Source organism: Zophobas morio, unplaced genomic scaffold, assembly GCF_036711695.1.
Source record: "Zophobas morio isolate AGI-343-1 ecotype UQ-CSIRO unplaced genomic scaffold, CSIRO_AGI_Zmor_V1 ptg000012l, whole genome shotgun sequence".
Classification (NCBI taxonomy): Eukaryota; Metazoa; Arthropoda; class Insecta; order Coleoptera; family Tenebrionidae; genus Zophobas; species Zophobas morio.
Genome location: NW_026972117.1, coordinates 17,507,059 through 17,529,026, shown reverse-complemented (window position 1 = coordinate 17,529,026; position 21,968 = coordinate 17,507,059). Strand labels below are relative to the sequence as shown.

The 21,968-nt window shown below is 33.2% G+C and overlaps 1 protein-coding gene across 6 annotated transcripts in view; it reads left to right on the top strand.

The window, feature by feature from the left end:
- Positions 1–21,968, top strand: part of LOC135127922 (uncharacterized protein) — a 187,137-nt gene that overhangs the window by 56,820 nt on the left and 108,349 nt on the right. Inside the window, exon 1 of one of the 6 annotated variants that reach the window (XM_064054624.1) lies at positions 13,089–13,161. The exons of the other annotated variants lie outside the window; for them this stretch is intronic. Within the exon in view, the coding sequence (XP_063910694.1) occupies positions 13,152–13,161 (10 nt within the window). The 5' untranslated portion in view covers positions 13,089–13,151. Of the gene's footprint in view, positions 1–13,088; positions 13,162–21,968 lie in introns of those variants that run through there. 6 annotated transcript variants of the gene reach the window in all.

Below are 21,968 nucleotides of genomic sequence, written 5' to 3'. Positions count from 1 at the left end.
AACTAAAAGTTCGAAAAGTTGAAACCACCTGTCAAGAGCTTTGAAATGTAATTAAAATGTTCATGTACTTTTTTTTATAGAAATCGACTTTGCATAATCTTGAGTGACACTTCTACAACAGTCAAACTTTTTGCTCTTATTTTTAAAATTAGTTATAACACGAAATCAAAATAAAATTTATTGTTGGATACTGTTTATTTCGTTGAACATTATTAAAACAAAAAGACATCACAAATGAACGAATATCACTTGTTGCGTTATTGCTAAAAATTATAATTAAAAATTAATTAAAAGTTTATGTAAAGTAAGTCCTAACGTTTTCAAAAGATAAAAATAACTACACTTTTCCGAAAAAATCTATTGCATGATAGCGATTCCAAGAGCATTGTTAATTTGCGGAATTTTACCAAATATAACTAAAGAATTATTTCCTAATTAAACAAAAAATAGTTGCATGTCAATAATTAACACATGTATCTACCAAAATATTCACTTATTCGTTGTAAAGAAAGTCCGACCAAGCAAGTCTTTCCCGTAGAAATTATGGTCGAAACCGGTTAGGATGTATATCAGAACACAGAACGTTTCTGAATGCTTAGAGTCGACATTGGTCTGAGTGCGCTCAGGTCTGTAGATCAAACAAGTTCTCAGGCGACGATTTGTTTAATAAAAATGGATAACACACAGTTCACATTTCTATTTCTAAAAAACCTGCCGCATATTCTACTCTTTACCTGGTCTGCGCAAACTAGCCAGCTACTGAACCAAGCTGCGCATTTCACGCCGACGCGGGCCTCCCCATGAGTCCTTTTATTTCAATTAAGTTCAAATTCTATCTCTATCGAATTGATAACGATGACTGAATTAGTACTAAAATTGCGTAAATTAATTACGACACACTAACAATTTCAACCAACAAAGAATTTACATGAGGTTAAATTACATCACATTTTTTCAACAATTTTAAACAACAAGTAAGCAGCTACATAATGTGAAATCATATGTTATTTCAAATCAAAATCACAATCAGCTGGGGTCGGAAACGCTACGCTCTAGAGCTGCGCCGTCGGGAATAAATGTTAAATTCAAGCCGCAAAATGTTATATTAAACCTGTTAAAAAATAATAAAGTCCTCCCGTTTTACGCGTCTACGACGGCATGAAATTTAAACCGAAACCAGAAACCTTAGTTATAACCTGATAAACAAAAGAGTGAAGCCTGAATAAGTGAATTTCCTAACACGTGGTTTATATGAACCAATTTCAAAACTGATAAATTGTGTAATACCATGTGTTTCACCTAGCATTGAATTTGTTTGGGTAAATAACTTTAGACCAATTTTTCTCTAAGCTGTAGTCCTTATAATCATCAAATTAATAAAATTTTCAGCAAGACCGATAGCCAATCATGATTTATGACTATATACATTCGTTGTATTCGATGTTTCTACTACTTAGTATGTTTTTAGCTTCGACCTCATCTTTTATTTGCCCTGAAAACAAAATAGCGACAAACTTAAAGCTTTCGTCTCCTCGTAAATTCTCGTGCCAATGAAAACATATGGATCAACTGACACAGAATCCTCCACAGGTTATTCTCATTGTTATACTAACTCTGTTGTCGATTTTCCCAAACAAACATCGAATTTATCGATATATACTACGGTCTTTTTTACGTCTGATAAATTACACTTGCGAAGCGAGGAAAATAAACAACATACTTATTTAGGTCAATATAACGGCCAAACAATTATCCTTAGATAAGAGAAAAAATACTGAGTAACACTTTTCCAGCTCACTGTGGCGTATTAACAGTCTTTGTGGTATTGCTCTCGTATAGCAGGAACAAATAATTCCATTTAAATAGGGAACGGTGTAATGAGATACATGCACTAGTGGCTTCGTTTCGGAGTTTATTTGAGGAAGAATATACATTTCTCTGAGTGCTGTAATTTTTAGCCTACCCGTCATTAGTGTTTCGTGGTATTTTAAGGTTATTGTAGAAACAACACTGTAGTTAATGAGATATTTTTCCGCAACATGATTTAATTAGTGGTGTAACTATGGTGTGCTGGGGAAGATGGCTGCAGGGGTCCGAGATATGTATTTAAAATTAAAAAATAAAAGAGATTCGCTTATTATAATAAACCTTGAACCATGATGATTTATAGTAATAATATAATAACTTTAATTTCAATATGATGTAGGGGAGAGCGGCCAGAGATTGATTAATGATTAGTTATACAAAAAAATATTTTTTATTTATTTGAAAAAGCGGAAAAAACCAATTAGCTGATGATACACAAGATGATATTGTTAAATTTTATTAATTCTTTTTTTCACGTTTTTCATTACTACTCCTTCTTGTTTCAAAGAGTGTCGGTTGCTATAATTTGTTTCCTTCGTAGTCGAACTTTATTGGTTTGTGTTCTCTTAGGCGTCTTTGGATGTAGTCTAACTTGGAATGGAGAAACGAAACTTTTCTCGAACTTGTTACATGTATTAAAATTTAGTTTCAAACCTCCAGGCTTCGGTGATTCAGTGTCAAGCTACACACAGTTCTAGGAAATTTAAACTAATCATAAAACTGGTGCCAGATATACAAATTAATAATCAAATAGACTTTTGTTTAAAAAATTATTGTGATTCAAACTAAGTAGTCTTGGCTAGCAGTTCATTCGTAAATGTTTTTAAGACACTAAATTAATAAAAAAAAAAAACATTCAGAATGCGAGTGCAGCGAGTACATTTACGTGTTATTCAAAATTATGCGTCGGAGGTATACCAGTTAAGGCCAAATACAACTAATACTTTCTTAACTAAATTTTAAAACAGAACACTCTTGTGCTTGTGGTTTATGAATCCGCCTTGAGTTTTTCCCCTAAATATTTTTTTGCTTAGATTGTGACTCGAATTATATACATGTTTTTGAATTGTAGAAGGTAAAAGAAATTTTAAATTTCTTGTAAGAAGCTTTGTTGGACTGTAATCTTAGACAATTTTCTTTTGCCTAAAATTTGGTGTAAGTACAAACCGTTGGATACTTTTTTCTCCGGGAAATTAACACTACTAAAGACGCCGACTAATCACAAGTTACTCAGTAAAAACGCATTACAATCAACTTTGCTGGGTGGGCGGGGCTAAGTTAACTTTTTTCTACAGAGTCTTTTATTAGCAAGCAAAAGCCCACCCCTTCTTCATTCCAGTGATTATTCTTAATATTGTTCAGTTTTATCTTAGAAAGTTTTAGGCCCGCCCACCCGCCCTTAATTTTCTTAGAGAATATGTCATTTACCAAAACCAGTCTTATCTTAACGAATACTAGCCCCTCCCATCACCTTTTATTTTCTTAGAGGGTATGTCAGGTAGAACGTAGGCTGTTAAAAAAAGCGCTAATCGTAATTTTTGATATACTATTTGCTATAAAATTTATTTCTTATTTCAGAAAAACATTGAGAGAGCGGGTGGGTGGGCGGGGCTAAGCTTAACTTTTTCCTGCAGAGTCTTTTCTAAACAAGCAATAGCCCCGCCCACCCACCCTCTCTTCATTTCAGAGATTACTCTTAATGTTGTTCAGTCATTTACCAAAATAATTTAATTTGCCATTTCAATTCAGAAAAAAAAGCAGGTCGCTGTTTTCTTAACTGTTTCAGTTGATCGATCGTCATTAGAGTGTATGCATTAACATTCAAAATTTATAAGTTTACATCGTTTCCAGTCGACTGAAGCGGTTAGTTATTAAAACCCTGGAAAATGTATTCGTAGAAATTAAAGTTTCAAAGTACAGTAAAATAACACAAGGTTTTGTTTATAAAAATTTACATCGAAGAATAATTTAGGAAAATACTAGGAGAGTATCTTAATCCAAGCAACAGGTAACGTCTACAAAAGAAATTAAGACAATTATTCAAAAAACAAAGAGAATAAGGCATTACGTTTCCGATGAAACACCCTGTATAAGAAGCAAAATTATAGTTACAAACGACGAACTCATCAACCCCCGACTTGAAAATCTGTGTGAACGAAAATGGCATGCTGTTAGCAACTGTCGAGAAATATTCGTTACTTTCGTGACGATAGCAATCAACTCGATGAGAATAAAATGTTTGTATTACGAGCATTCATTACCTTTATTACCAGTTTCACATTTTTATTTAATACCAATAAATATCATGAATCACACCCTAATTTAATAAACAAGTTTCAGTTAGTTTTGCTAAGTGGGCAGGAAAAATAAAATTTATTTCACCTTGTGTACGAAAGTAATTGTATGATATGATGGGGGTTCTGGTCACATTTTGGCGCGAAAATTTGAATTCACGCGCATCATGTAAGTACTAACATATATAGGAATATGCATGCTCTCTGAAATAACTGAAATTTGATGAAGTCTGTCTGTAATTAAGTATAAGAGTTCACAACAATTGCAAAAAAAATATATTAAAAAAGGGAAATTTAATTTGAGTAATGTAACTTTTAATGAAGTTTATTCTTGAAATCAACAAAATTGATAATAACAGTCTGCGTTGGCACTTTTTCGTCGCCCACTCTCCCAGAATACTGTTATTGTTATTCAGTAATAATAGTAGTCGTAATTTAGATGTATTCGTAAAACGATTTGGGGCGAACTGATGCCTTGGGCGCAAATACTGATTGTATCAGTGACAGTTTACACCGAACTGTAATTTACAGGTTTATGTTCACCCGAACGCGACACTAACGCAGGCCCGGTCTTGCACAATTAGGGGCCTTAAGCAGGAATATGAAATGAAATATACTTGATTTTTCTGTTATGGGTAATTGGGGATTTCTTATTTACCAGAGGGTTAAACTCAGAGAGGAGACACCTTGTTGGCGGTTTTCGTTGTGTCATGAGCCGAAGTGCCTGCGTACGGTCCTGTATAATACGCACAACTAGACCCATTTTTGCTACTTTTAATGTAGGCATTATTGCAATTCACTCATATGGACTACCATTGCATAAATAATAATTAATTTTAAGGACGGATCTGACTTCTGATGTGTATTTTGCATAATTGGTAGGCGTAAACGAATACGCCAATTACCATTTGCAAATACATAGTCTAGTATTTGAAGAGAAAATTATTGACCCTTGTAATTAATAATGACAGAGATGGAATGTATGCACTCTGTGCTTAAAAAAGTAAAATTTTAATGACTTTAGTAGTTAGACTTGTTAATTTTAAATTAAAAATTTTAATCTCTTTCTACAGAAATTTCCAATTAAAAACACAAATTGCCAATATTTATTGACGACGTCTCACCAGTTGTTTCCTAGGTTGTTAGTAAATATTAACTTTTGTTTTTTCTTTGTTTTCGGACATAATTACCGCTTTTTCGCTTGTTGTGAAAAAGTTTGCTTAACTGATTCGTTTTGCGGCATCTAATTCCCTCCGCTAGCGTTATAAATAGATTAATGTAAAATCCTTAAACTTTCCCTAATTCATTTCACAATAAAGCATTCGGCCAAGTTTGGAAGTTACGCGGTTACAAAACTCCTTGTTACGTTTTAAATAACGCAAATAATTATGGCCGCCTAAAAGTTATTAAGCGTTAAAGCGGACTTAACAAGAACTTGATTAATAATATAAGAACTAATCAAAGCATGTTTTCAAACGAAAATTCGTTTCGTGAATTTACAATTCGCAAGGAATTGGCATTATATTTGAGTTCTGATGACCGTGTTCGGGGAGGCAGGGAATTTATCATTAATTTGCTGCGGCGTTTTGTATTTTTAATGGAGGATGTAATATCGATTGTCGGTAACTATACCAAATAAACATATTGTCTGTATTTTAACACGTGTGGTACTACGACGACCGCAAGTTATGCTTGATGAATTTTTTAAAGTACAGAAAATAGATTTATCGATTTGTTTGTATTTTATAGGTATTGTGTTGCTTGGAAGATAATTAGTGAAAGATAAAACTAGATAGCAGTTTTTTGCTAAAATAAACCGCGATTGAAATACTGTCCTAATATTTTCACAAGCGTTGTGTTAGGAACACCAAATACATTAAAGTGATTGCATATTTTATGTGTTTTTTGCGGTTGTAAAATGTTTTATGAATCTATGTAAATGAACAGTTTTAAATGTACAGCAGGCCAGATATCAAAGTTACCTAAAATATATGGATATCACTGTAATTATTATAGTTTTTACGTATACATTAAATTAATTAGTTGACGAACATTCAGAAATAAAAATTTCATTTATCAAAGAGAGTTTACCAAAGTTAAAAATATTGTCAGAATGTTTTTAGTTAATGAACAATCATACAAATTCCTTTATCAAAGACTAAGACTAAAACTGGGAACCCTTAATCACGGTGTTAATTTAATCGTGCAGTTAATCAATCATCAGATTCTCCCAATCAGATTCCCAGATTCACGCTTAATCACACATTAATATTCAATTTAATTCTAATTAAATATATATTGACTCAATTCATCTGCCATAAACCGTCCCTTCGATCACTAATACAAAGTGTACGCATATAACGAAAGCTCATATTGTCTCGAAGATATTAATAACTACGTATCGATTAAAAATGTATTATTAATGTAACAGACGTCGATTTACTTACGCAGTTTAATATTTTATTGTGAATAAATAAAATTAACTTCCTGAAATATTCATAGACACAGACCTTGATAAATCAAACATCAATACCTCGGAATTCTCGTTAGCTTCACTAACCTTCGCAATAATTCCGTTCGGAAAATAAGTGTGGCTTGTAGAGAGCTTTTCACCCCGAAAATTTTGTTGAATTTTTCCGACAGTTTTAACATTTCATTAATATTTTATGAAATATGTGACCGGATAGTGAGGCGGTAATTTTTTGTTTCCTGTTATGTTGCTGCGTTGTTTTCGGTCTCGGTGTTATTTATTAAAAATATTTACTTTTACAAATAATGAAAATTGAACTCAACTACTCGAAATATTGTGTTTGGTTGTGTTGTTGTTCTTAAAATGTTTAATAATTTTTTGAGGTCGGTTATATTTTTGGTGGAAACAAATATATTAAGTTTAACCGGCACGTAAATATAGATTGATGAAGAATATAGAAACATTGTTTCTGATATAATCAATAAAATAAATCGGATAGTACACACATTTTTTGAGACGTCCGGTATATTGGCCGTTATTTAAATGAGCCTGTTATAATACGCTTGAGAGGCGAAAATCAAATCAAACAATGGAATTACATCTAATTTATTTCGAGTATAAACTTGACGAGACGTTATAATGATCCTACAGAGGGGTTTATATTTAACACCTTAATAAATCTAGGGTGAGGTAGTGATTTTATATTTCTTAATGCTTATAACGTAGGAAAGGTGTTATAACTGCAAGGGCTTACATTTGCCCTTTTTTTTAATATGTGTAGTGTAGTCTTCTTTTTACAACAAGAAATGTAAAACATGTTAAAAATGGCAAATTTTTGTAGGAAAGTATCGATTTAGCAATTAGGCTCCTCCCGTCGGTTTAACAGCGAATGAAGAATTCATCACAATTGAGCTTGAGATGGATGTGGGTGGGGCTTAATGTTTGGCTTGTTTTTTTTCTTTATATACATAGTATTCATTGAACAATACGATACTTAAATACATGTTTTTCATTTTAGGGAAATAAATGTTTTATAATTAAGCTCCGCCCCCTTGGGTCACGAAGAATAAAAAAAATCATCACAATTGAGGTAGGGCGGAAGAGGCTTACATTTTCCCTTTTATTCTTAATATGTGTAGTACTCTTTTTACAACAAGAAATTTAAAACATGTTTATACAAAACTCACTTGACATACACCTTGAAAAACTTTTATGACTTAAGCGGCTTAATCCAAACCACCCTTAGAAGTCAAACTGGCTATTGTAAGCTTTATAGACCCGAACCGCAAGGATTATTACTGTCCATTGTTGCCACAATCGAGCTGTCAAGTTTTACTAGGTATATGTGAACTGAGTTAAGTTATACAATAGCCAGTTTGACTTATAAGGGTGGTTTGGCTTAAGCCGCCCAAGTCATAAAAGTTTTACAAAGTGTATGTCAAGTGAGTTTTGTATAGCATGGTAAGTTTGTACAGGGAAATACCGATTTTGTAATTACGCTCCGCCTCTCGGTCTGACAACGAATGAAAAATTCATCACGATTAATACATTTAGTTTTTTGTATAACACGATTACTTAAGACCATATTTCACATGCTAATTTCTCGTAGAAAAATATGGTATTTATAAAAAAAAATCATCAGAATTGAGATAGGGCGGATGGGCGGGACTTATATTTTGCCTTTTTTTTTCTTAATATACATACCCATCTTTTGACAACAAGAAACTTAAAACATGGTTAAAATGGTATATTTTACAAGTAAATATGGATTTTGCAATTATGGGGCGGAGCCTAATTACTAATTTTCCATTTTAAACATGTTGCGAATGGAAAAATCTACACATATTAAATCAAAAGGGCAAAGTATGAGACCGCCCACCCGCTCTATCTCAATTGTAACGATTTTTTTTTCGCCGTATACCAAGGGGGCGGCGCTTAACTGGAAAATACTTATTTCTTTATAACAAATTAAAAACATGTTTTTGAGTATCGTGTTCTTCAACGAATACAATGTATATATAAAAAAAGGCAAAATATAATCCCCGCCCACCCACCCCATCTCAATTGTGATGATCTCTTTTATTTTTAGAACCTTAAAAACACGTTTAAAATGGTAAATTCTTGTAGAAAAATATGGATCTTGCAATTAAACCCTCTCGATCTGACAACGAATGAAAAATTCACCACAATTGAGAATTGAGATCGGGGCGGGTATACACATGATCTTCTTTAAAGAATACGATATTCAAAAACTTGTTTTTAATTTCCCACAGAGAAATAAGGGTTTTGCAGTTAAGCAAACGACGAATAAAAAAATCATCACAATTGAGATAGGGTGGGTGGGCGGGGCTACATGTCTTTTTTTCTTACTATATGTAGACTTATTTCGACAACAAGAAACTTAAAACATGTCTAAAATGGTAAATTTTTGAAATAGAAAGTTCCTTTTGACGCACCTTGACCTTGCATCCAATTTTGAAGTGATAAATTGTGGGCAGTGAATGAGTCTGATCCGTCAGGCTTCGGAAGGAAACGCTCATTCGAGTTAACTCGGCTTCGAAATTAAATATTCCGGATTCAAAACTCCCTTTATTTGTCTCCGATCGAATCCTGCGGGAAAAAATGATGCAGGCAGCGCCATCTATCGGGTGACGGTTGAATTCAATGATTCACGATCGGCTGTCAGAGAACTTTGTGTAGCGAAATATGAAACGGAAAATAGACAAAAACAATCATAATGGTTGTCATTTTCGTCTCACTTAATCAAAGTGTAAATAAAATCATCGAACTCATTCATAAAAATTTGTTCATTTCTACAATAGCGGGGTCTACCCTATTGAATCGGGACTTACATCAATTACCGATGAATTTGAGTGGGGATTTCAATGTGGATTTCTGAAAAGAAAAGCAAATTATGAGTTACTCTAGCCGAAGAAACGTATGTCCAGTGGCTCGTGAGCAACCGTGCGAGATAGAAATAATACAACGGTTAAACTAAAAAAAAATATATTAATATTATAAAATCTAAAAAAACAACGGAAAAACTTAAAAGAAAATAAAGCTCAAGTCGTCAGGAGTGGTCGTCCTTTAGCCGGTTCCTCTCAGAATGGGGCTACTTCGGTTTCGGGGGAGGCGGCGATGCGGATATATTTTTAAAGAGTTGGAACTGATACGCTCACTACGTCTTTTTTAGTACACTCAGTGATTTTGTATTTTTTAGAAATACATTGTGATAACCAAAATCCGAAAATTCTTATAAGTGAATAAACTTTTAAACCCCGCGAAAAATTAAAAATTTGGCCCTGGACTGTGATTTTCACAAAAGTGGAACACTACGTTGTGTTTCTTTTTATGACGGAATGCGTTCAAATGCAAAGTGGTACCCTAAGGTTGGAAAAGCGCCCCTAAATAAAACACAAAATATGGGGGACACAAAGAATTTACAGGATGTTAAATTATGTCACACTTTATCAACAATTTTAAACAACCAAGAATTTACATGAGATTAACTCGTTTTCAGGTAATTAATTATATCATATTGCATTTAGCGATTACCACACATTTTTAATACAACCAAATTCAAAACATTCGAGGACAAAAGTCAAATTTAAGCAGCAAAAAAATTATTAAACCTCTAAGAAAATATTGAAACTCTCGCGTTTTTCGAGTCCACAAGGGTATGAATTTAACCGCACTTCTCAAGGTTCTTTCTTCCAAAATAGACCAATGTTTAGACCCGTTTGAATACCTTAAGTGAAGTTTTAGTAATTTCGAGTGAGGAATTAAAAAATGTGTTATAATGTACTCCTAATACTTAAGTAACAACATTCAGAAACTTTAGTTATACATAACATGATTAACAAAAAAGTGAAGTCTAAATAAGTGAACTTCCTAACACGTGGTTTATATAAACAATTTCATGAGTGTTAAATTGTGTTTGAATTTGGAAGATTTAAATCATTTTAACATGAACTGTGAATTTATAAACAATAAACAAAAATTGATACCATGTGTTCACATCGGCGAAACTTCACAACATCTCAGATTAGAAAAACATTAATACTTAATTACGCTTGTGGGGGAACCTCTGGGGTCACTATTTTATGAAACTACAAACTAAACTTAACATAGGTATAGTTTTCCCAGTTCTAATTCGGTTTTATGATAGGTAATACCCCGTTGTGTAAAAGTTAACTTGCTTAACAATAGATTACCATTGCCGGTGATGGGCCAGTGATAAATAAGGATTTAACCATTATACAGTATAATGGTAACGGCATGGTTAAGTCCTTATTTATGACTTTCCCATCACTGGCAGTAGTAATCTATTGTTAGGGAAGTTAACTTTTACACACCATAAAACCGCATTAGAACTGGAGAAACTATACCCTTAATGCTCTAACACTAGGACCATTACACCAGAAGTGACCAAACCGCCTCTACCCATTTATGCCTTACTTACCATTACCAACTCATCACTCAGTAACTAACAACTTAAAGATCGACATTCATTACTTCCCTAGACGACGATCTACCTAGTACTCAAGTTGCACTTGGTTACCTATGTTTAGCGATTTTCTTAATTTATTTTTCAAATTTAAATTATTAAAATTTTTTGAAACGTTTTTTCCCTCAGCGCGAAATTTTAATTCAAACTGGGACACCACAGTATATTCAAATTGCACAAAAATGAATGAATGAACCAACTGATTTTATCGAGTAGCCAAAAACTGGTCTATCTAATTTTGCCAGAAAAAATCAAATTTGAAGAATCAATTTTTGTAATGTATTTAAGAAACTGGACTTGTTTAACTGTTCTCGAGGGATTAGGAATTTTTACTTTCCGGTGATTAGATGCTTTGATGTTTTCTTGACGTTTCATGACCGCTAGAGTATGAAAAAATAGCTCTCACTTCCGTTTGTCTATTTTGGCCAGCTTTTTATCATGTTTATGTTAATTTTAAGAGGGTCCTTACCTTTGGCTCATGGGATTTTCAATATATTTTCAGGAAGTAATATCTCCGTTTTTAACAGACCAATTGTTATGAAATTTTGAATACAATCTGTCCACACTTTCGCTATATAACGCAACAGGAGTTTTTTTTAGAAACATTTAACCTTTCCTTTTTTTAGCATTTTTGGTAAATTTTTCATCATGTATATTTAAAAATCAATATCTCTATTGTTTGTGAAAATTTCGTAACGTAACTTTCACCACTGTTTTCAGCTTACGGAACTCTATATGTTATCTGAAAAACATTGTCATTTTTTTGGGGAAATGAGGTGCACTGAAAAGAAGCTTGTGTCGAAGAAGCTGCTTTTGCTCTCATTTTCAACAAAAGAAATCGATAATTTTTTCAGTTTATACAGTTCTGTCAGGTGAAAACAGTGGTGAAAACCGCGTTACGAAATTTCCATAAATCATTGAGATATTGAATTTTAAAAACACGTAATGAAAAATTTCACAAACTTTAAAAAGAATCATGATGGTTAACTATTCTTAAAACTGCCGCTGTGTTGTATAGAGTAAGTTGTGGACAATTTTTCTTTAAAATTTCGTAGCAATAAGTGTGTTAATAACGGGGATATTACAATTTGAAAATGAAATGAAAGTGAAAGCAAGTGAAAAAGGTAGACATTTTGAAACTAAATTGTAGTACGCTTTTATAAATATTAGAATAAGGAACGTGTGTAAAGTTTGTAATAGTTTCTTCTGTAGTGAAGTTTAGTTTTAGTGTTTTCGCTACGTAGTTAGTAGATTTTGATATAGGAAATTCCTTATTATCCTCATAAACGTATCGTCTAGTGTTAGAAGTTTATGAACTTGTGTAATGGGTGTGGTGCAAGTAACAGGTGTCTGTCTGCTTCACAGTCTTAGAGTGACGTAGTTTGCCATCAAGATCATGACTACATAAGGAAGAATTTTATCAAAATAAATATCCAACCTGAGATGAAATTACGTAACTTTGTACCGTAATCGATTCCCGTCCTCCGTTCTATATCCGAAACGAAACCCCATAAAAAGCAACGTTTCAGAATTTGAAAAATGGCCTTCTGCGCCAACCGCAACTAATATCTGACGTCACAGAGCGAAGAACCTGTCCAATAATTCCAGATGATTAAATTCCCCAAGATCGAGTATTCCTAATAATCAATTTTTATCGAAAAGGTTGAAAAGAAATTCCAAACTTGTTCCGATATCCACTCTCATTCACCTCTTGACGCAGCAAACACGTGACGGATCGCCAGCAGTATCGAAAGGCGAGCTTTAAAAGCTCATCGCGAAGAGTCCGCGCTTCAATTTGCGAAAGAAAGCTCAAAGCTCGACTCCTGATCTCCCCTTTTACACTATCACTTCCGTTGATAAATCGGGATTGTCCTGCTCGGCTTTTTCCGCCGGCTTTCGGCTCGGGCGGAAGCTCGCAACCTGCGAGCTTTAAGCTCTCACACAGTCCTGAAACGTGCTTCCGTCAAGGCATGCTGCTCTTCTCCACATTTTACTGAAAACGATCTAGTTCATAATGACAGAAGGTCAGTTTTGTTTGTTTGCATGGCTTGTCTTGATGTGTAATTGTTACAAAGCCATCTTTAATTCACTTCTGGGAGATCCGGCGGCGCTTTGCCGGACTTTTAAGCTCGCAGCTTTACTACGTGATGACGTCGTCGCGATGACGTCACGTTTGGCCCACTCGATATCCTCCGCCAGGATTAATCAGGACGATGCGATTTTCTCTGTGTTTACTTGACGGTCGTGATGCTAGTTCTAGATTTTAATTAAGAGGGAGCGTTTTTCATAAGGACGTCGTTCTCTGCGTCATTAATAAATTGGAAGTCTTTGTGCCGGCAGATGTTTGCCAGACCTACTTTTTCTCGTTCGCCGACGACTCGTAAATTCACTCTGGGATAAGTATGAGATTATTGTATCGAATTTGTACTCTTGAGGATCATAATAATTACGGTTGAACCCAAAGCGGCACAAATGGAATTTATGACTATGGGATGGGTGGGACAGGGGACGGGTTGGAATGGGTGACGGTTGTCCAGTTTCCAACGGAATTAATTGAGGTTAATAACTAATTTGTAACTTTGGTGTTTCGCGACTTGCCGGGAAATTAAACGCAAACTCTTTAGGGACCAGTTTGTTTCGTTCCAACTCTATTGTGAATTAGTTTATCGCTCGGGTTTTTATCGTCTTATTTGTAATTATTTCTTTCGCGTTTCGGGCAATTGCAGCCAGCGTAATACTGCTAATGGGTAACGTATAAATTAGATTGGAAAATTGCGTCATTTATAATATACAATTTCGAAAATGCTTATGTAACATTTTGTAACTGAATTTCATTTTAATATTAAATATTTACACATCTATTAATGTTTAGCGTTGATATTTTTATATGAACAATAATGCCCCGGAACTAAGTAAATATTTGGACGTTTTCAAACAAGCAAATAAAACTCTAGCGGTTGCTGCAATCATGTAATATTTGAATAATTTTGACGGGGTTTTACTGAGCAGTCGGTTGAATCCTAGACTGAGAGGAAATGTGTTATAACCTAGATTTAACTTGATACTGTCTACAAAATGATCTAACTTTCAGGAATGAATCGATTATAAACCATCTTGCGCATATGTTATATTAAGAACGTGAAGTAAGGCACCACTCATGAATATCGTATTGATTTATTGGTAACACCTGTATTTCTTCGAAATATATTGTCATGTAAATGGTCGTTTGTCGTTTTTTGAATACTGAATAAACCATTACGTCCTAACAAGCTGCACTTTTTGCGTTCACGTAAGAGATGTAAAAGAGCTTATTAGTTAAGTTAAATTCATTATTGCTTATAAATTTCAAAGCAAATCGAGCCAGTCCACGAACTTAAAAGTCTCCTTACAATTTCTATTGTGTCAGAACTTAATGTCTGAAAAAAATCAACCCTCTTAGATCAGCAAATTTTAACGAATGTGAGTATTAGTATTACAAAAGGAAGAATAAATGAGTAAGTTTAAGCGACTATTCACCACTGTATTGATTTTATTATTCAAAAATTGACAACGAAATTTTTCTATTAATTGCCCGGCGCCTCCACCAAAAATATAAAGCCGCTTATATTCCAAGCATTCAGGAATCTTAATTACCACTTATTCTGGGATCAAAAATATATCATTAAGTATAATACAGTCCATTAATTCTTAATATAGTAAATGTTTCTCTAGACAGTCTTGTTTAAACCTAGCCATCTACTCTTGTTCTCCTAATACCAGAACTCACATTGGTCTTGTAGTCATTCTGATATTACACGACTAAGCTTTTCCACTGTATCTACATATGTTAAGTAAATTCCCTCAAAAGAGTTACCTTCAAACCATTTTAAAGAGGAAAGTTGCGACTGTACTTAAAGCTGTTTGTGTTGAACGAAGTTGAAAAGTCGTAAGAATGTGACTGTAAAAATGATTTTTTTAGGGTAACTTATGAACTTCAAGTTACAAGTAGGGGTGAATTATTAAATCACAGGATTATGTCGTGAGACACATTTCAGATAAGATTTACTGAACAATATTCTGAGACGACGCCGTCACCAAGGGATAAACAGACAAATTTTGGTTGATATTTTACCATGTTCAAATTAATTTTAAGAAAGTTTCCAAGAACAGGCTGACGGAAGCATTAAAACTCTTTAAAATTAGACATTTGTCAAATGCGTTACGCAACTTTCTTTTCACTGTCACTCGGAAGATAAATACGTAGGACGGATTTATTTTATCGTTGGACTCAAGGGATCTTCCTCTAATTTTCGTAAAATTATAGTGAAAGTGTAATGTTCTAACTAATGTTACATTATACACATCACAATTAAATAATTATTAACACCAAAAGTGTGGTGACATCGTTCATTTATTTAGTAATTCTAGATTTGACGGCTGTACGAAATAAAAATCCAACTTTTTTTGTTTCTCTACGACATTTAGTTTGTTTAATGACTTTATATATTTTTTAGTATTATTGCAGAGCTTGTTTCATTAACCTATCATATTTTAATCACCCAAAACTTCGTCGATGTCTATGATTCGAACTCACTATGTTACGAAAACACACTTGTTTATATTTGGTGTACACTGTTTAATCATGGAAACGGAGAATCATTTTTCACATTAATTTTAAAATGCCCTTTAAAAAAAATCATTGCTAAGGTATTGCCTGAGGAAACGTATGCCAATTTTGGCACGTGCAGTGTGATACTAATAATAAAACATTGGGATGTATTGTTCTTGAAATTTGATCATTAACGGTGTAACATTCAAATAATTTTAATATAAAATTTTTTGAGATGAATCCATGATTGGTCAAACGTTAGTTGTAACACGCTAGCGATTTACATGATATAATAATATACGTAGAAAATTTGACAACAATCGGTGTAGTAGTTTTGAAAATTATCTGCCTAATAAAAATTGATACATATCACAGACAGACGGAAACGGGAGACCACTTTTTTCGTAGTCTAGGGGTCATGAAACATCAATAAAACATTTGAATTCATATTTTTATGTCCGCAATGGATTTATTAAAAAAAAAAAAAACTGGAAATATGGCAGAGATATATAAAATGTTATTGCATTTGTGTTTAATCTTGTTACGTTCTGGTATTCAATTTTGTATACATAAAAAGCAAAATAAAAAGAAAATTCGTTTGCTGTGCCGTAAAAACCCATTTGAGATAAATTTAAACCTTTTATGACATGATTTTGCTCTGTATGAAACAAAATTAATAAAACAACAAATTATAGGTTAAATGGCAAGTTTTTCATATTTTTTAAATCCCAGAAGACAAAATTAACGCAAAATCTCATGTTTTTATCATTAAAAAAGCAACTTATATTTTTATTTCTTGAGCGTAACCTAAGGAAGTATGGTAATAGGGTCTATACGACGATGTCTACTTTTATATTTCGACCTTTGATGACCCCTGGAGTACGAAAAAGTAGGTTTCGATTTTTATTGGATATTTTCCGTAACTACTGGACTGACTGTTTTTGCTTGAGCGGATTTATAAGCAACATTCTTTTACCTCCGACGACCCGGAAAGAAAGACCAATAACTTACAAACAAAAACCACGAAAAATGTGTGTAATTAAATATAACTATAAAATATTTATTTACGGGATGTCCCTCTTTTCTACACTATTCCCAATACAATGCAATTTATAAAACTTAATAATAACTCCACTCTATAATGAATAACAAAATAGCTAAATAAACTGACGTGCTAAATCTTTACTCAGCTGAAAACAATAAATTAATATAATTAAGCACCTACTATTCAAAATAAAATGTTCCTTGCTGAATTTCTGAACCTTTCTTCTGAAACTCCAAACAATTTCAATTCTTTGTGAGCATTGGCAGTTCTGACTACTGTGTCTTTCGGCATGGAAAATCGGAGAACTTCTAAGAAACGAATAGGACAGTTTAAAGAAAATAATTCTATATTTATTAATTCTCTAATCTGTTGGTATGAATACATATCCCTATGGAGACCCATCAAACAATACAATATTAGAAAATCTGGTTACCTTACAAATGTCATTAACAAATAATGTAAATAACATTGGTCCACAGTGTGTTCCTTGCGGAACCCCTGAACTTACGATCACAGGACAGGAAATGTGATATCCTATCTTGACAAACTGTTTTCTATTACTCTTAAATCTGGCTACCCATTTTATAAAGACGCTATCAAAATTCATAGCTCTCAATTTAAAAATTACAACACTATGATCAACCCTATCAAACGCCTTGGCAAAATCGGCATAAATTGAATCTACTTGATGCCCGTTTTCCAAAGAGTTTGTTATGTACTTTTGATAGGAGAACAAATTAAATCAAATATTTTGGGAACAACTGACTTTATACAAACACCCCTGTAATTCTTTACCAACTCACGGTTGCCAGATTTGAATATAGGTATAAGATATCCATCCTTCCATACATCTGGCAATATACCCTCTGCTAAAGACGCATTAAACATAAATTGAATGGGTTTAGTTATACTATTCACACAAGAAATCAACAATAACGAAGGAATGCCATCAGGACATCTACTATTATTAACTTTTAAATTTAAAATTGCATCAAACACCTCATTAATAGAAATTAATGAAAAATTGTATTTCGTTTCACCACCAACTTTAAAATTATTCGTCCTATTTGCTGACAAAGGATGTCAATAGATGTAATTGGTGTGTACTTTAAGGCACTAATTCTACATTAATATCATCAAGTGATTCGACAATTCAAATTAAACTTATGTTTTATAGGACCTTGTAGCTAGTATTTTTATTAACTACTATGTTTTATTTTTACTTGTCGAGCGTAAGCAAAGGAAGTATTGTAATCGAGTCTGTCGGCCGACTCTCTACTTTTACATTTTCTCGATTTGTCCGTCTGTCCGGTTGTCCGTCTATCCGTCTGTCTGCCGTCCCGGATTTTTATTAGACAGATAATCTCCGAAACTACTGGACTGATTGTTGTGAAATTTTATATTTATATTAGGAATATCATGTAGAGGGTAAAACGCTAACCAAAATTTATCTAATCATCCCCACTATTGAGGCGATGACGTCACTTCAAAATTGTACATAGCAAATGGTTTTTAAATTGTATAAAATAACATAGTCCTAAACATGTAGAGTCCGAATAGAGTTTTTACCCGAAACGTCCAGATTTTTGGAAAAAAAAATCAAAATTATTAAACATTTTCCAATTTAATTTTGAATGCTTTGAAATCTTGCAGATGTTTTAAGGTTATAAAGTGCATAATAAATATTTAGTCAAAATATATTTGCTTATCCCCTCCAAAAAATTAATGACGTCGGCTCAAAAGTCTGCCGAATAAATTCTATCTAAAATCTACAAAATATGATGAGTCTGTACTTGTAATTTATCATTCCATTTATATTTTTTGGATTTGCATATACAGGGTGAGCCAAAAAAATTAAAGATTGCGTAAGTTTATTTTATTGATTTAATCAGGAACTACAAAACCGAATGCTTTGAAATCTTGGAGATGTTTTAAAGTTATCATAAATATGATAAATTTGTGATCAAAATGTGTTGCTCATCCCCCCTTAAAAATTGATGACGCCACCCCAAAATTTTGCTGAATAAATCCTATCTAAAATGTACAAAATATGATGAGTCTGTACTTGTGATTTATCATTCCATTAATATTTTTTGGATTTGCGTATACAGGGTGACTCAAAAAAATATCATTTTATTTCAGGAGCGCGGGAAGTTCTGTAGAAACAACTTTCGACCACTTTTTTATTTACAGAATCGCTTATTTTTCTTGAAATATTCAAAGTATTGGTTTCAAAATTTGTAATTAATTGCACAGTTTAAATTAAATACATTGATAATTCGCTTTGAAAATTGCTAATTCGTTCAGCAAAGAATGTTTTTTGAAATTTGATGACACATTACAATGACATTGCAATTTTCATTTGAATATTCTAAAATAAAATTTAAACCTGAATCAAATTAAGATATAAAAGTTTATAAGTTGTTAACCGGCCTAATATGGTTAATATTCCGCTGCATAGGACAACATAACTAAATTATTCCCTGTCGGAACAACATCAAGAAGAAAAAAAATTATGAGAGATACATTAAGAAATCTTAATACAGGTTGGTTTTTCTAAGTCATTGTTTGCATGCAATTAAATAAGTGTTACTAGACCCTTTGCCACTTAAATAACCTACCAGTAGATAGGCAATATAACGCTCACAAGCATCAGAAGTTTCGACCACTACAAAATATATAATTGTTTTTATACAATTTTTTAATACTTGAAATAGTTTCATGGTAAATGTCTGGTATAGTGGTCCAACTCTGACTTCGTTTTTATGGCACTGCAATCTCAATTACCGCAAGTATTAGGAACTCTATGGAAAATGTAAATAGTCATGCCATAAATCATCTTAAAGGTTTAAAGACGCATACGGCCCTGTGTAGTGTAGACAGTTGGTGCCTTGATGGTTTATGACCGCTGGATTACTTACGGCAGAGACCTATTGTGGAATACTTAATTTCTTCACAATAGGATACAGTCATAAAAACGTAGCAGCAGTTGAAGCACTATACATAATTTTTTTCTAAGCGTATTTTCGTCTGGTAAAATATTTGTACAATATGTTTTTTTTAAACCCTTTGAAATAAGGATCTTGCAATTTTTTAAGGATAATATTGGCACTGTACATCGCCTTACTTAAATTTGAATTAAATATTTTCTGTTAATTTTTCTTTGAAGTTCCTGCAAGTCAATATGCTATGACAATTCGACTTCGTATTTTATGAGTATTTCATGAAAATAGTTTTGATTTTTTTCTAACTAACACCTACTAGGTCACTCAAAATAATATTTGGAACCTTTTGATTCATTGTACCTTAATTAATTAATTCATTATTTCTCTTCTCGAGTTTGATTAGACAAAATCAACTAAAACTTGTTATCTGAACCTGCTAACAGTCTAAAAAAACATCGTTCTCTTACCATAACGATTGTTTAAGACGTGCATAATGAGCCAAATATTGTTTGTGTGTTGAACACAACGTCAGTCTTGGTTATTACGGATGTTATCCGACTTGGCACGAATGGCCGTTACCGGTAGTCCATTGTACTTCATCATCTGTTCAAGCATTTACGTTTAGTGGATCTTCAATATTAATTACAAACTTAGTGGTCTAACAACGGATATTGTGTATACAGTTCACCATTAAACTGGCTTGTCCAGCGAGCATGAAGTGTTATTTTAGGTTCTACTCTCTGTTCTAATTAGTTGTTAATATTGTATATTTAATTTTAGTTACCAGCTTTTTACTGAATTGCCCGAAATACATTGTGCTTAAAGCTGTTTTAATTAAACATTAAAGTTACGTCCTAGAATTTCGTTATAAAAATATTATAATTTGATTGTCTCAAGCGTTATTAATAATAATGTGCTTAACAATGGTTCGATTGACTACTAATTTATTTGTCATGCAAAGTCCATAAATACAAACCCAGTGGTTGTAAACTAACGTAGTAATACAGATTTTATGATTTCACTAAAATCAGGCGCGGAAGCAATTGTAATCAATGCATACGTGTATCTGAATACATAATGAATTGATTGGAAATGCAGTCACATAAAATGAAGCTCATTTGTGTAACTAAAACCCTGTTATTACAAATTATTATCAATAAAACTTTATTTCTCGCCAAACTTGTAATTCGTTCGATGAATTCATAGGAATTTCCATTTGCTGCTCTTATCTCCCACAAACGTAGCGCAAATGGAACCACCCTAGTTGTCACAACAACGAAGCTTCCTGTCATAATATAACAAGAGAATATAAATGCTGAACACAATTAACTGTCGTAATCTCTTTTATTTGCTTCCACCTATTCCCTTAATTCTCTCCACCGCAAAACTCATTTAATTCAGTCGCTATGCGCTATACACCGTTTTTAATTCATTCAATAGCTATATGTCGCCGTTCCGTCCTGGCCAACACGAGATTTCAGTAAATATTGAAAGAGACCCGATTTTAAATTTCACGAATTGCGTCCAGCATGCAAATCCGCCCCTTATCTAGACACCCTGCTAAATCGTCAGCAAATAAAAGTCCATTTCTCCGTTTCATAGAAATCTGGCAACTTTATTAATTCAACTTCCTGATGGAACTGATCGACCCTCACGTATCATCGTTTCGAATCGATTCGCTCACTTTAAAAGTATATTAATTTCCGATTTGTGTCATTGTGTGAAAAATTTCGTTACTCGCAATTTGAGATTTGGGACAGATTTGGTGCATCAAATTTGTCGCTTCATTTGTCTAGATTTTGATTTAGAAAGTTGTGTCTATGTTCGACGCTTCTGAAAGCACTTATTTAAATAAATAGAAGCTGGGTCTTTGAATACCACGTGACGAAAATGTTTAGTGATTAGTTAATTTAGTAATTTCCAGGAACAACAAAGACTCCATTGTACCTTTTTGTTCGATATTTTATCTTCCGATGACGTGCTTTGTATTAATACTTGAATCACTTAATTCACTTTCGGATTGATAAGGGTGGACTTTGTACGCCTATCCCTTATCTAATGCGGGCGGCTGCTTTGTATTTTATTTCGAAAACGATGTTGTCGACGTGCAGACATTGTTTAACGGCAATCATTAGACCTTAATGGCCGACGAAACGCCATCAAACTTCGGATTCGTTCCCTAATGCTCGTTTTACTTCTATGTGTAACGCACAAACCAGGAATTTCTCTCATACCTAACGATAATTAGCGAAA